This window comes from Coregonus lavaretus (genome assembly GCF_964263955.1).
Source record: "Coregonus lavaretus genome assembly, chromosome: 1".
NCBI classification, from domain to species: Eukaryota; Metazoa; Chordata; class Actinopteri; order Salmoniformes; family Salmonidae; genus Coregonus; species Coregonus lavaretus.
In genome coordinates, this window is record NC_139988.1 from 74051557 (window position 1) to 74066160 (window position 14604).

Genomic DNA, 14604 nt, shown 5'->3' on the forward strand with positions numbered 1-14604 from the left:
GGGGAAAAAAGTATTTAGTCAGCCACCAATTGTGCAAGTTCTCCCACTTAAAAAGATGAGAGAGGCCTGTAATTTTCATCATAGGTACACGTCAACTATGACAGACAAAATGAGGAAAATCCAGAAAATCACATTGTAGGATTTTTTATGAAATTATTTGCAAATTATGGTGGAAAATAAGTATTTGGTCAATAACAAAAGTTTCTCAATACTTTGTTATATACCCTTTGTTGGCAATGACACAGGTCAAACGTTTTCTGTAAGTCTTCACAAGGTTTTCACACACTGTTGCTGGTATTTTGGCCCATTCCTCCATGCAGATCTCCTCTAGAGCAGTGATGTTTTGGGGCTGTCGCTGGGCAACACAGACTTTCAACTCCCTCCAAAGATTTTCTATGGGGTTGAGATCTGGAGACTGGCTAGGCCACTCCAGGACCTTGAAATGCTTCTTACGAAGCCACTCCTTCGTTGCCAGGGCGGTGTGTTTGGGATCATTGTCATGCTGAAAGACCCAGCCACGTTTCATCTTCAATGCCCTTGCTGATGAAGGTTTTCACTCAAAATCTCACGATACATGGCCCCATTCATTCTTTCCTTTACACGGATCAGTCGTCCTGGTCCCTTTGCAGAAAAACAGCCCCAAAGCATGATGTTTCCACCCCCATTCTTCACAGTAGGTATGGTGTTCTTTGGATGCAACTCAGCATTCTTTGTCCTCCAAACACGACGAGTTAAGTTTTTACCAAAAAGTTCTATTTTGGTTTCATCTGACCATATGACATTCTCCCAATCCTCTTCTGGATCATCCAAATGCACTCTAGCAAACTTCAGACGGGCCTGGACATGTACTGACTTAAGCAGGGGGACACGTCTGGCACTGCAGGATTTGAGTCCCTGGCGGTGTAGTGTGTTACTGATGGTAGGCTTTGTTACTTTGGTCCCAGCTCTCTGCAGGTCATTCACTAGGTCCCCCCGTGTGGTTCTGGGATTTTTGCTCACCGTTCTTGTGATCATTTTGACCCCACAGGGTGAGATCTTGCGTGGAGCCCCAGATCGAGGGAGATTATCAGTGGTCTTGTATGTCTTCCATTTCCTAATAATTGCTCCCACAGTTGATTTCTTCAAACCAAGCTGCTTACCTATTGCAGATTCAGTCTTCCCAGCCTGGTGCAGGTCTACAATTTTGTTTCTGGTGTCCTTTGACAGCTCTTTGGTCTTGGCCATAGTGGAGTTTGGAGTGTGACTGTTTGAGGTTGTGGACAGGTGTCTTTTATACTGATAACAAGTTCAAACAGGTGCCATTAATACAGGTAACGAGTGGAGGACAGAGGAGCCTCTTAAAGAAGAAGTTACAGGTCTGTGAGAGCCAGAAATCTTGCTTGTTTGTAGGTGACCAAATACTTATTTTCCACCATAATTTGCAAATAAATTCATTAGAAATCCTACAATGTGATTTTCTGGAGAAAAAAAATCTCAATTTGTCTGTCATAGTTGACGTGTACCTATGATGAAAATTACATGCCTCTCTCATCTTTTTAAGTGGGAGATCTTGCACAATTGGTGGCTGACCATATACTTTTTTAAACGTTTACAGTAACATTTGCTGTGTCTGACAGTTTCTGGAATAAAAAAAACTATTGCAAACATATCATTTGAATTCAATAATGTTTTGCATCAACTTTTTCCCCAACCGAAATATGCTGCACTGCCCGTGAATTTTGAAACATTGTCTAGTCTACTCAAACATTTTGTTTAACTACAGTGGTAGCCTACACACTTCAAAAAAAAATTATACTGTATATTATAAACCGTGCTCCCTTTCGGATGCATTGAACAAAATACTTGAAATTATAGCCTATCTAATAGTCCCAATTAAATTTGTTGTAGGCTAAAGCTTCTTCGGGCATATGAACCCATCATGGACAGAAAAGGTGGCCAGGAATTTATTCTGCAATGTTATGAAACTATGTATTATGTATATAAATTAAATATTGTTTACTTGAGACGTTTTAAATTACTGTAGGCTATTCAGACATATACACAGTAGCCTAAAAAAACGTAAATGGAAAAAGTGAACCGTCTGTTCTACCGTTAAACTGTGCTCTGGATAGTTTATCTATTTACTACTGTAAAGTGGGTCCAATTAAATAAGAGATCGGGCGTTGTAGGCCTATAGGTACTTCGCGAGTATGAAACCATTTTGCCTACTCTTAATTCTTCAAAGTTCAAATCGGAGGTGCGTACACTGTATATTTGTCCTGTTTCACTACATGTACAAGTGTGAGGTAGAAATTCGTTTTTTTTTGCATATCCCAACTCCCCCTGAGATTGGGATCACGGGCAGGGATCAGACATTATTGATAGCAACCCTGAAGTAATTAGGGTTAAGTACCTTGCTCAAGGGCAGATCAATTGATTTTTCACCTTGTCGGCTCTTCGAACTAGCAACCTTTCGGTTACTGGCGGAACGCTCTAACCACTAGGCTACCTGCTGCCCAATATGCCTAATATGTTGGCATGTATAACCTTTTTTAACAAATTCTGATATTTTAAATAATGTGATCGGCATATTGCACTGAATCATACAGTTGTACTAAGCGGAATTGCAGTGGTGTAAAGATAAAAAATAAACGGAATGGAGCTAAGCACAGGCAAAATCCTAGAGGAAACCTGGTTCAGGCTGCTTTCCACCAGACACTGACCTCAGCAGGACAATAACCTAAAACACAAATCTACACGAGTTGGTTGCTATGAATGTTCCTGAGTGGCTGAGTTACAGTTTTGACTTACACTACCATTCAAAAGTTTGGACACACCTACTTATTCAAGGGATTTTCTTATTTTTTTTAATTTTTTTTATACATTGTAGAATAATAGTGAAGACATCAAAACTATGAAATAACACATATGGAATCATATAGTAACCAAAAAAGTGTTAAACAAATCAAAATATATTTTATATTTGAGAATCTTCAAATAGCCACCATTTGCACACTCTTGGCATTCTCTCAACCAGTTTCATGAGGTAGTCACCTGGAATGCATTTAGATTGACAGGTGTGTCTTGTTAAAAGTTAATTTGTGGAATTTATTTCCTTCTTAATGTGTTTGAGCCAATCAGTTGTGTTGTGACAAGGTAGGGGGGGTATACAGAAGATAGCCCGATTTGGTAAAAGACCAAGTCCATATCATGGCAAGAACAGCTCAAATAAGCAAAGAGAAGCAACAGGCCATCATTACTTTAAGACATGAAGGTCAGTCAATTTGGAACATTTCAAGAACTTTGAAAGTTTCTTCAAGTGCAGTCGTAAAAACCATCAAGCGCTATGATGAAACTGGCTCACATGAGGACCGCCACAGGAATGAAAGACCCAGAGTTACCTCTGCTGCAGAGGATAAGTTCATTAGAGTTACCAGCCTCAGAAATTGCAGCCCAAATAAATGCTTCACAGAGTTCAAGTCACAGACACATCTCAACATCAACTGTTCAGAGGGGACTGTGTGAATCAGGCCTTCATGGTTGAATTGCTGCAAAGAAAGCACTACTAAAGGACACAAATAATGAGAAGAGACCTGCTTGGGCCAAGAAACACGAGCAATGGACATTAGACCAGTGGAAATGTGTCCTTTGGTCTGGAGTCTAAATTGAAGATTTTTGGTTCCAATCGCTGTGTCTTTGTGAGACGCGGTGTGGGTGAATGGATTATCTCCGCAAGTGTAGTTCCCACCGTAAAGCATGGAGGAGGAGGTGTTATGGTGTGGGGGTGCTTTGCTGGTGACACTGTCTGTGATTTATTTAGAATTCAAGGCACACTTAACCAGCATGGCTACCACAGCATTCTGCAATGATACGCCATCCCATCTGGTTTGGGCTTAGTGGGACTATCATTTGTTTTTCGACAGGACAATGACCCAACACCTCCAGGCAGTGTAAGGGCTATTTTACCAAGAAGGAGAGTGATGGAGTGCTGCATCAGATGACCTGGCCTCCACAATCCCCTAACCTCAACCCAATTGAGATGGTTTGGGATGAGTCGGACAACAGAGTGAAGGAAAAGCAGCCAACAAGTGCTCAGCATATGTGGGAACTCCTTCAAGACTGTTGGAAAAGCATTCCAGGCGATGCTGGTTGAGAGAATCCCAAGTGTATGCAAAGCTGTCATAAAGGGAAAGGGTGGCTATTTTATGAATCTCTAATATACACGTTTTGGTTACTATATGATTCCATATGTGTTTTTTCATAGTTTTGATGTCTTCACTATTATTCTACAATGTAGAAAATAGTAAAAAATAAAGAAAAACCCTTGAATGAGTAGGTGTGTCCAAACCTTTGACTGGTACTGTAAATCTACTTGACAATCTATGTTAAGACCTGAAAATGGATGTCTAGCAATGATCAACAACCAATTTGACAGAGCTTGAAGAAATTAAAAAATAATAATGGGCAAATGTTGTCCAACACCTGGAGAGGAGAGGACCCGATCTGTCGGGACCAGCTGGGCGACTGGATCCAGCCACCCACACCCCAGCACCCAGAGGGATCCATATATCCCTACCACGGGATTTCGATGGGACAGCTGCTCTCTGCCAGGGATTCCTCCTCCAACTGGAGCTATACTATTCCAAAATCAGCCCAGCCCCATCGGAGCGGGAGAAGGTGTCCGCCCTCGTCTGAGGGAGGGGACCAGGACCGCACAGGACTTCGCCCTGGAGTTCCGGACTCTAGCAGCTGGGTCCGGGTGGAACGAGCGGGACCTCATCGACCACTTCCGGTGCCATCTACGGGAGGACATCCGAAGGGAGCTAGCCTTTTGTCTTTCACTCAAATGGTGGACATGGCCATTCGGGTTGGACAACCTGAGGACATCAAGGAGGGGGCCTGCCCGTTCCACCCCCCCCCCCCCCCCAACCCGGATCACGAGCTGATGGAGCGGCGATCCGGGAGAGCGGAGGACGACAGCGCCAGTGTCACTCTGGTGGCACGAGAAAATATTCCACTGCACGCTGTCGTCAGCGTTATTTTGGGTCTGGAGGCGACAGGCAGGGCACTCTCGTGTCACCCCAGGTATCGAACACCCACACTCATTCAGAGCCCTCTGATGCGCACTGTACCCTACCCATCTACTTTCCTGATTACACTGTAGGTCCCCAGTGTAAGGCGCTGGTAGATTCAGGCTCAGCTGGGAACTTTATGGACAGGTCATCTTCACATAGTCTAGGCATTACATTGGTTCCCCTATCCATTCCACTCCCCATCAGAGCACTTGACAGTCAACCATAAGGGTATGGGTTCGTTAGGGAGGTTACAGTACCAGTCAGTATGGTTACGCACAAGACTCATCAAGAGCAAGTCACTTTTGTTATTATTGAGTCTCCTGATTTCCCTGTTGTGTTAGGGCTTCCCTGGTTAGCTCTCCACAACCCCACCTATTCATGGCTGCAGAGTGTTCTCACGGGGTGGTCGAGAGATTGTCAGGGTAGGTGTCTAGGTGTTTCCGTTGGTGCAACCACGGTGGAAAGACAGTCGGTCCAGACGGTACATCCACCGTGCGCATTCCCCCCGAATACCTCGATTTGGCGCATACGTTTTCTAAAATTCAAGCGACCAAATTACCACCTCATCGGGCAGGGGATTGCGCGATAAACCTCCGGGTAGACGCTGTGCCTCCCAGGAGTCATGTGTATCCCCTGTCGCAGGCTGAAACGGAGGCTATGGAGACATACAATTGAAGTCGGAAGTTTACATACACTTAGGTTGGAGTCATTAAAACTTGTTTTTCAACCACTCCACAAATTCCTTGTTAACAAACTATAGTTTTGGCAAGTCCGTTAGGACATCTACTTTGTGCATGACACAAGTAATTTTTCCAACAATTGTTTATAGACAGATTATTTCACTTATAATTCACTGTATCACAATTCCAGTGGGTCAGAAGTTTACATACACTAAGTTGACTATGCCTTTAAACAGCTTGGAAAATTCCAGAAAATGATGTCATGGCTTTAGAAGCTTCTGATAGGCTAATTGACATCATTTGAGTCAATTGGCGGTGTACCTGTGGGTGTATTTCAAGGCCTACCTTCAAACAGTGCCTCTTTGCTTGACATCATGGGAAAATCAAAAGAAATCAGCCAAGACCTCAGAAAAATAATTGTAGACCTCCACAAGTCTGGTTCATCCTTGGGAGTAATTTCTAAACGCCTGAAGGTACCACGTTCATCTGTACGAACAATAGTACGCAAGTATAAACACCATTGGACCACGCAGTCGTCATACCGCTCAGGAAGGAGATACGTTCTAAATCAATCCCAGAACAACAGCAAAGGACCCTGTGAAGATGTTGGAGGAAACAGGTACAAAAGTATCTATATCCACAGTAAAACGAGTCCTTTATCGACATAACCTGAAAGGCCGCTCAGCAAGGAAGTAGCCACTGCTCCAAAACCGCCATAAAAAAGCCAGACTACGGTTTGCAACTGCACATTGGGACAAAGATCGTACTCTTTGGAGACATGTCCTCTGTAGCTCAGTTGGTAGAGCATGGTGCTTGCAACGCCAGGGTTGTGGGTTCGTTTCCCACGGGGGCCCAGTATGAAAATGTACGCACTCACTAACTATAAGTCGCTCTGGGTAAGAGCCTCTGCGAAATGACTAAAATGTAAATGGTCTGATGAAACAAAAATTGAACTGTTTGGCCATAATGACCATCGTTATGTTTGGAGGAAAAAGGGGGTTGCTTGCAAGCCGAAGAACACCATCCAAACCGTGAAGCACGGGGGTGGCAGCATCATGCTGTGGGGGTGCTTTGCTGAAGGAGGGACTGGTGCACTTCACAAAATCGATGGCATCATGAGGAAGGAAAATTATGTGGATATATTGAAGCAACATCTCAAGACATCAGTCAGGAAGTTAAAGCTTGGTCGCAAATGGGTCTTCCAAATAGACAATGACCGCAAGCATACTTCCAAAGTTGTGGCAAAATGGCTTACGGACAACAAAGTCAAGGTATTGGAGTGACCATCACAAAGACCTGACCTCAATCCTATAGAACATTTGTGGGCAGAACTGAAAAAGCGTGTGCGAGCAAGGAGGCCTACAAACCTGACTCAGTTACACCAGCTCTGTCAGGAGGAATGGGCCAAATTTCACCCAACTTATTGTGGGAAGCTTGTGGAAGGCTACCCGAAACGTTTGACCCAAGTTAAACAATTTAAAGGAAATGCTACCAAATAGTAATTGAGTGTATGTAAACTTCTGACCCACTGGGAATGTGATGAAAGAAATAAAAGCTGAAATAAATCATTCTCTCTACTATTATTCTGACATTTCACATTCTTAAAATAAAGTGGTGATCCTAACTGACCTAAGACCAGCGCTTTATTGGCTTTGCCAACTACTATCGGAGGTTTATCCGGGGCTTTGGCAAGGTCGCAGCTCAAATCACATCTCTGTTGAAGGGTGGGCCGTCCCGGCTCTGCTGGTCTGTTGAGGCTAACAGGGCCTTCAGTAACCTGAGGGGTCTGTTCACCTCAGACCCGGTACTGGCCCACCCCGATCCATCACTACCGTTCGTAGTGGAGGTGGATGCGTCCGAGGTAGAGACAGGCGCGGTCCTATCTCAACGCTCGGGCACGCTACCCAAGCTCCGCCCCTGTGCCTTCTTCTCCATGAAGCTCAGCCCGGCGGAGCAGAACTACGACGTTGGTGATCGGGAGCTGTTGGCTGTTTTCCGAGCCCTGACCGAGTGGAGGCACTGGCTCGAGGGGTGAAACACCCTTTCCTCATCTGGATGGACCACCGTAACCTGGAGTACATCCGGCCAGGTGGGCCCTATTCTTCACCCGGTTTGATTTTACACTATCATACATCCCGGGTATAAAGAACGTGAAGGCAGACATATTGTCACGGCTGTACGACACAGAGGAGAGGCCCAGAGACAACACCCCCATACTCCCGGCCACCTGCATTGTGGCGCCGGTAGTATGGGTGATGGACGCGGATATAGAGCAGGCGTTACGCACAGAGCCATCTCCACCTCAGTGTCCAGCTGGGCTGCAGTACGTGCCTGCTCTTGTCTGTGACCGTCTGATCTATTGGGCATACACGTCCCCCTCCTCTGGTCACCCAGATATCGGTCATACAGTGCGCTGCCTGACCGGAAAGCATGGGTGGTGGCCTACCTTGGCTAAGGACGTGAGGGTTTATGTCTCCTCCTGCTCGGAGTAAGGCACCTAGGCACCTCGCAGCGGGTAAGTTACAACCCTTACCAGTTCCACAACGGCCATGCTCCCACTTGAGTATTGATTTCCTTACTGATCTTCCCCTCTCTCAAGGTAACACCACCATCCTGGTCGTTGTGGACCGCTTTTCCAATGCCTGCCGCCTCCTTCCTCTGCCCGGTCTCCCCACGGCCCTGCAGACTGCGGAGGCCCTGTTTACACACATCTTCCGGCACTACGGGGTACCAGAGGACATAGTGTCTGACCGGGGTCCCCAGTTCACATCCAAGGTCTGGAAGGCATTCATGGAACGTCTGGGGGTCTCGGTCAGCCTGACCTCTGGTTTTCACCCCGACTCTAATGGGCACGTGGAACGGGTGAATCAGGATGTGGGTAGGTTCCTGGGGTCCCACTGCCAGGACCGGCCGGGGGAGTGGTCGGTGTTCTTGCCATGGGCCGAATATGCCCAGAACTCTCTCCGTCATTCCTCCAATAACCTAATGCCATTTCAATGTGTTTTAGGTTATCAACTGGTTCTGGCACCGTGGCATCAGAGTCAGACCAAGGCTCCTACGGTGGATGACTGGAATAGCCTTCATTTCTCAGAACAAGAATAGACCGACGAGTTTCAGAAGAATGTTCTTTGTTTCTGGCCATTTTGTGCCTGTAATCGAACCCACAATTGCTGATGCTCCAGATACTCAACTTGTCTCAAGAAGGCCAGTTTTTTTCTTTAATTAGCACATCAGTTTTCAGCTGTGCTAACATCATTGCAAAAGGGTTTTCCAATTATCAATTAGCCTTTTAAAATGATAAACTTGGATTAGCAAACACAACGTGCCATTGGAACACAGGACTGATGGTTGCTGATAATGGGCCTCTGTACGCCTATGTAGATATTCCATATAAAATCAGCCGTTTCCAGCTACAATAGTCATTTACAACATTAACAATGTCTACACTGTATTTCTGATAAATTTGATGTTATTTTAATGGACAAAAAAATTGCTTTTCTTTCGAAAACAAGGACATTTCTAAGTGACCCCAAACTTTTTAACGGTAGTGTATGTAAATGAGATAATTCTGTATTTCATTTTCAAGAAATGTGCAAATATTTCTAAAAACATGTTTTCACTTTGTCATTATGTGGTATTGTGTGTAGATGGGTGATTTTTTGTTGTTCAATTCAGGCTGTAACACAATAAAATGTCGAATAGGTCAAGGGGTATCAATACTTTCTGAAGGCACTGTACATGCTCACCTGCCCCTGTGGCTTGGGTTATGTTTGGAAAACCAGCAGTCCCCTGAAGACTAGAATCAGTGAGCACAAGAGTACCATCAGGAGAATGGTGGCTGAATCACCTGTTGCAAGACACTTTGTGGCACACTTTCAACCTGTCTCATCCCTACCATGCACAGGCATTGAACATGTCAAACTGGGGCGAAAAGATTGAGACAAGTGCTCAACTAATGATGAGAGAAATGTCCCCAAAGGGCTAAATTGAGATTTTGAGATATTCCCATTCCTGTGAACATAAACATAGAGATTTTCCCTATAAAGTGCTATGCCCCTCATAGCCGTGTTATGCCCCTCATAGCCCACTAGATATCATCAGAATGAGAAAAAAATTGATAATCTGTCGATTTTCCTGCCTATGCATTTCTTTCTGATTCAGAGCCAAGCTCAAATAATGACAAATGAAAATACTTTACTAACTAAGTTCACTCACATGAATGCCAGATTCGAGTCGTTGGTGTACCAAGTTTATGAGCACTGTGTCCTTGGGGATGAGATTATACTAATACTGTCTATTTGGGTCATTGAGAACTTTTTGGCAAACCCAAATGGACGGCGAAGTTTCAGACCTACCTCAATGAAGAAGTTATGATTGAAGCATTTCTCTTGAAGTCTCAATGTAACAGTTTTCGTTTCCTCCCGTATCTTTGGACTGATATAAGCACGATAGTTAGGAGCTTGGCGGGTCACGTCCAGTGTTAAAGTATAGTTAATCTTTGCTTCAAGATCTGGAGCAAAAGAGATTGCATTTAATGAAAAGGATACGCTACTCGCATGCATATGTAGATAAGAACAATGTTGAGTTCAAGAAACCTTTTGTGTCTGTTGTCTGTCTGGTCATGGTGAAACAGACTTTAGCAATGTTTATCAGGGGTGTATTGCAGTCTGACTGGTTGGTGGGGATTTTGGATGGGTTGAAGGAAACTTGTGCCGTCAATGTTACTATAGGCCTGGACCTGGAAAAGAAATACATTAACAGTGTATCAGTATGATGCTCAAAGTATACGAATATTCCACAATGAAGGGTGAGTTATCGGCCTCTAAAGCCCAATTTCCATTTACACCTAAATTAGGGCCAAATTCGAGCTGGCTCGATTTAGAATGTTCAAATTTGAGCTGGGTCAGGGAGGCCCGGGCCAACGCAGCCCAGATTCACAACTGGTGCTGGCTGGATTAGGTTCAGGCCGATGACGCCGTTACAATGCAACCACCAGCTAGCTGATCACTTGCTGATACGTTTGGCTTTGAATTTGTTGCTGCTAGCTAGCTAATTAGCTGAGGTACTGCAATAGTCAGACATGACACTCCACTTAGTATGATATGTTATGTTTGTATGGTATGTATTCATTTGTGGATTCCCATCATCCATTTCGTATTATATGTTACAAATTACAATTCGTATGATGTTCCAATTTTTTGTTGCTAATTTTAACTAGGTGGCTAACGTTAGCTAGACTAGGGGTTAGGGTTAAGGATAGGAGTTAGGTTAAAGGATTAAGGTCAGGGTTAGCTAAAAGGGTTAAGGTTAGGGTTAAGGTTAGCTGAAAGGGTTATGGTTAGGGTTAGCTAAAATGCTAAGTAATTGCAAAGTAGCTAAAAAGTTGTAAGTAGTTGAAATGTTGCTAATTAGCTAAAATGCTAAAGTTGTCCATGATGAGATTTGAACACGCAACCTTTGGGTTGATACACGTTCGTCTTATATCCCCACCCTCCTTTAATTTTTGCCTTACGCAACCTTCTATCTTATGCAACCATACCAAATGTAACATACATACTAATTTGAGTGTCCTGGATTTACATTTACTATATTACATCCAGTCTATGAGACCAGGCTGCTGAACAATAACCTTTTGTTAGAACAGAGTCAGGCATGTTGTTTTTGGTTAGCAGCCCTCGAATGCTAGCTAGCTAATGTTAGCTTGCAAATCAGAGTTGAAACGACCCTGCAAACAAAAATGAGTCATTAGGACATCCCTCGAATGTCATGAAATGCTCCCTAAAGTAATCAGGACATTGTGTCGTGGTCCTGTGGAGGTTTTGACTAGTTCCCAGCTTTTTCCGGGGACGTACCCAAGGATGATTTTAGGACGTTCCCAAGATGTTGTGTCTTGGTCCCATGGAGGTTTTGTTTAGTTCCTGGTTTGTTCCGGGGACGTCGCCAAGATGATTTGAGGACGTTGTGTCATGGTCCTGTGTCGGTTTTTGTCTAGTTCCCGGTTTGTTCGGTGGATGTCCCGAAGGATGTTTATAGGACCCTCTTAGAATGTTCTGTCATGGTTCCCTGGAGGTTTTTGTCTAGTACCCAGTTTGTTCAGGGGACGTCCCCCAAGGACATGTATAGGGCCTTCTTAGCACTTTCTGTCATGGTCCCCTGGAGGTTTTTGTCTAGTTCCCAGATTGTTCTGGGGATGTCCCTAAAGATGTTTTTAGGACGTTCCCAATATATTATTTTTTCCTGTCATCGGGATGTCATGCGATGGTCACAAGGAACGTTTTCTGGGAGACTTTTGTCTAGTTCCCTCTATGTTCCTGGGACATCATTGAGGAACAGGTCAGGATGTTTTTAGAACGTTCTCAGGACATACTGTGTCAATTGCAACCAACAGTGAGCACTGCCACACCACGAGGTGATCTCTCAGTAAACCATCAATATGAGCTAAGCACAGCTGATCTCAATTGCAACCATTATTATTTTTAGGCTCTAATGCCATTGGAAGTTTTTTGGGGGGCATTTAACAAGCAACAGGCTCATATTTAGAGTCTGTGATCTAGCTATTGATTTGCCCATTGGGGTACACAATGCAGATGAGCAACCCCATGCTTCAGCCATGCACCAGACTATAGGTGATAATGCTTATTGCTAAAATAGCACACCTGCCTGCAAAATGGTTCATGTACAGGCCCTAAAGATATTACTTTAATATGTTTTTGGGATCATTTCTGGAGGGGAATATAACATTTGAAACAGTTTCATATGTTAAAGCAATATGTCATCATTGAGAGGGGAGATGGTTTTACACTGAACCAAGATATAAATGCAACATGCAACAATTTCAAAGATTTTACAGATTTTTTTTTACAGTTCATATAAGGAAATCAGTCAATTGAAATTAATTCATTAGGCCCTAATCTATGGATTTCACATGACTGGGAATACAAATATGCATCTGTTGGTCACAGATAACTTTTTAAAAAATAGGGGCGTGGATCAGAAAACCAGTCAGTATCTGGTGTGACCACCATTTGCCTTATGCAGTGCGACACATCTCCTTCGCATAGAGTTGATCAGGCTGTTGATTGTGGCCTGTGGAATGTTTTCCCACTCCTCTTCAATGTCTGTGCGAAGTTGCTGGATATTGGCGGGAACTGGAACACGCTGTTGTACACGTCAACCCAGAGCATCCTAAACATGCTCAATGGGTGACATGTCTGGTGAATATGCAGGCCATGGAAGAACTGGGACATTTTCAGCTTCCATGAATTGTGTACAGATCCTTGCAACATGGGGCCGTGCATTATCATGCTGAAACATAAGGTGATGGTGGCAGATGAATGGCAAGACAATGGGCCTCCGGATCTCGTCACAGTATCTCTGTGCATTCAAATTGCCATTGATAAAATGCAATTGTGTTCGTTGTCCGTAACTTATGCCTGCCCATACCATAACCACACCACCACCATGGGGCACTCTGTTCACAACGTTGACATCAGCAAACCGCTCGCCCACACGACGCTGTCTGCCATCTGCCCGGTACAGCTGAAACCGGGATTCATCCATGAAGAGCACACTTCTCCAGCATTCCAGTGGCCATCGAAGGTGAGCATTTGCCCACTGAAGTCAGTTACAACACCGAACTGCAGTCAGGTCAAGACCCTGGTGAGGACGACGAGCACGCAGATGAGCTTCCGAAATTATTCGGTTGTGCAAACCCACAGTTTCATCAGCTGTCTGGGTGATTGGTCTCAGACGATCCCGCAGGTGAAGAAGCTGGATGTAGAGGTCCTGGGCTGGCATGGTTACACACAGTCTGCAGTTGTGAGGCCAGTTGGACGTACTGCCAAATTCTCTAAAACGACGTTGGAGGCAGCTTATGGTAGAGAAATGAACATTAAATTATCTATTAACAGCTCTGGTGGACCTACCTGCAGTCAATTGCATGCTCCCTCAAAACTTGAGACATCTGTGGCATTGTGTTGTGTGACAAAACTGCACATTTTAGAGTGGCCTTTTATTGTCCCCAGCACAAGGTGCACCTGTGTAATGATCATGCTGTTTAATCAGCTTCTTGATATGCCACACCTGTCAGGTGGATGGATTATCTTGTCAAAGGAGAAATGCTCACTAACAGGGATGTAAACAAATTTGTGCACAAAATATGAGAGAAATAAGCTTTTGGTGTGTATGGAAAATTTCTGGGATCTTTTATTTCAGCTCATGACCAACACTTTACATGTTGCGTTTATATTTTTGTTCAGTGTAGTTGAATCTGTGCTTGAAATTCAACACTTGACTGAGGGACCTTTCATATGTTGTATGTATGGGGGACAGAGGAAGAGTTGGTAATAAAAAAATCATGTCAACCACTATTATTTCACACAGAGTCCATGTAACATACTCAGTGATTTGTTAAGCCACATTTTACTCATAAACTAATTTAGGCTTGACTAAACAAAGGGACTGAACACTTATGCAACGACTATATTTTAGTTATCCATTTTTTCTTCCACTTTGACATTACAGAGTATTTTGAGTTCATTGTGGACAACAAATGACAATTCAATACATTTTAATCCCACTTTGTAACACATTAACATTTGAAGAAATACAAGGGGTATGAATACTTTTGCAAGGCACTGTATACTTATAGTGTAGTTGATCACTCACAAGCTGTTTCATAAAAAGAATCAATGCTTCAACTTAAAAACAACTCCACATATATTTTGAAACAATTAAAGCGTTTGAAATTGAAGTACACTTTTAATAAGTGTATTGAAGTGTAATGATCTCATATTTGAAGTACATTATTAGATTTTTTTGTATATTTAACTATATTTTAGTATACTTGTAATATATTTTTAAAAAATTCG

The 14604-nt window shown here is 43.6% G+C and overlaps 1 protein-coding gene across 1 annotated transcript in view; it reads right to left on the bottom strand.

Annotated features, from left to right (window-relative positions):
* The window catches only part of LOC311129575 (integrin alpha-M-like), an 83225-nt gene that overhangs the window by 34537 nt on the left and 34084 nt on the right, over positions 1-14604 (bottom strand). Inside the window, exons 16-17 of the mRNA XM_084161915.1 lie at positions 10330-10472; positions 10090-10244 (exon numbers count right to left, since the gene is read on the bottom strand). Of these exons, the coding sequence (XP_084018041.1) occupies positions 10090-10244; positions 10330-10472 (298 nt within the window). The remainder of the gene's footprint in view (positions 1-10089; positions 10245-10329; positions 10473-14604) is intronic.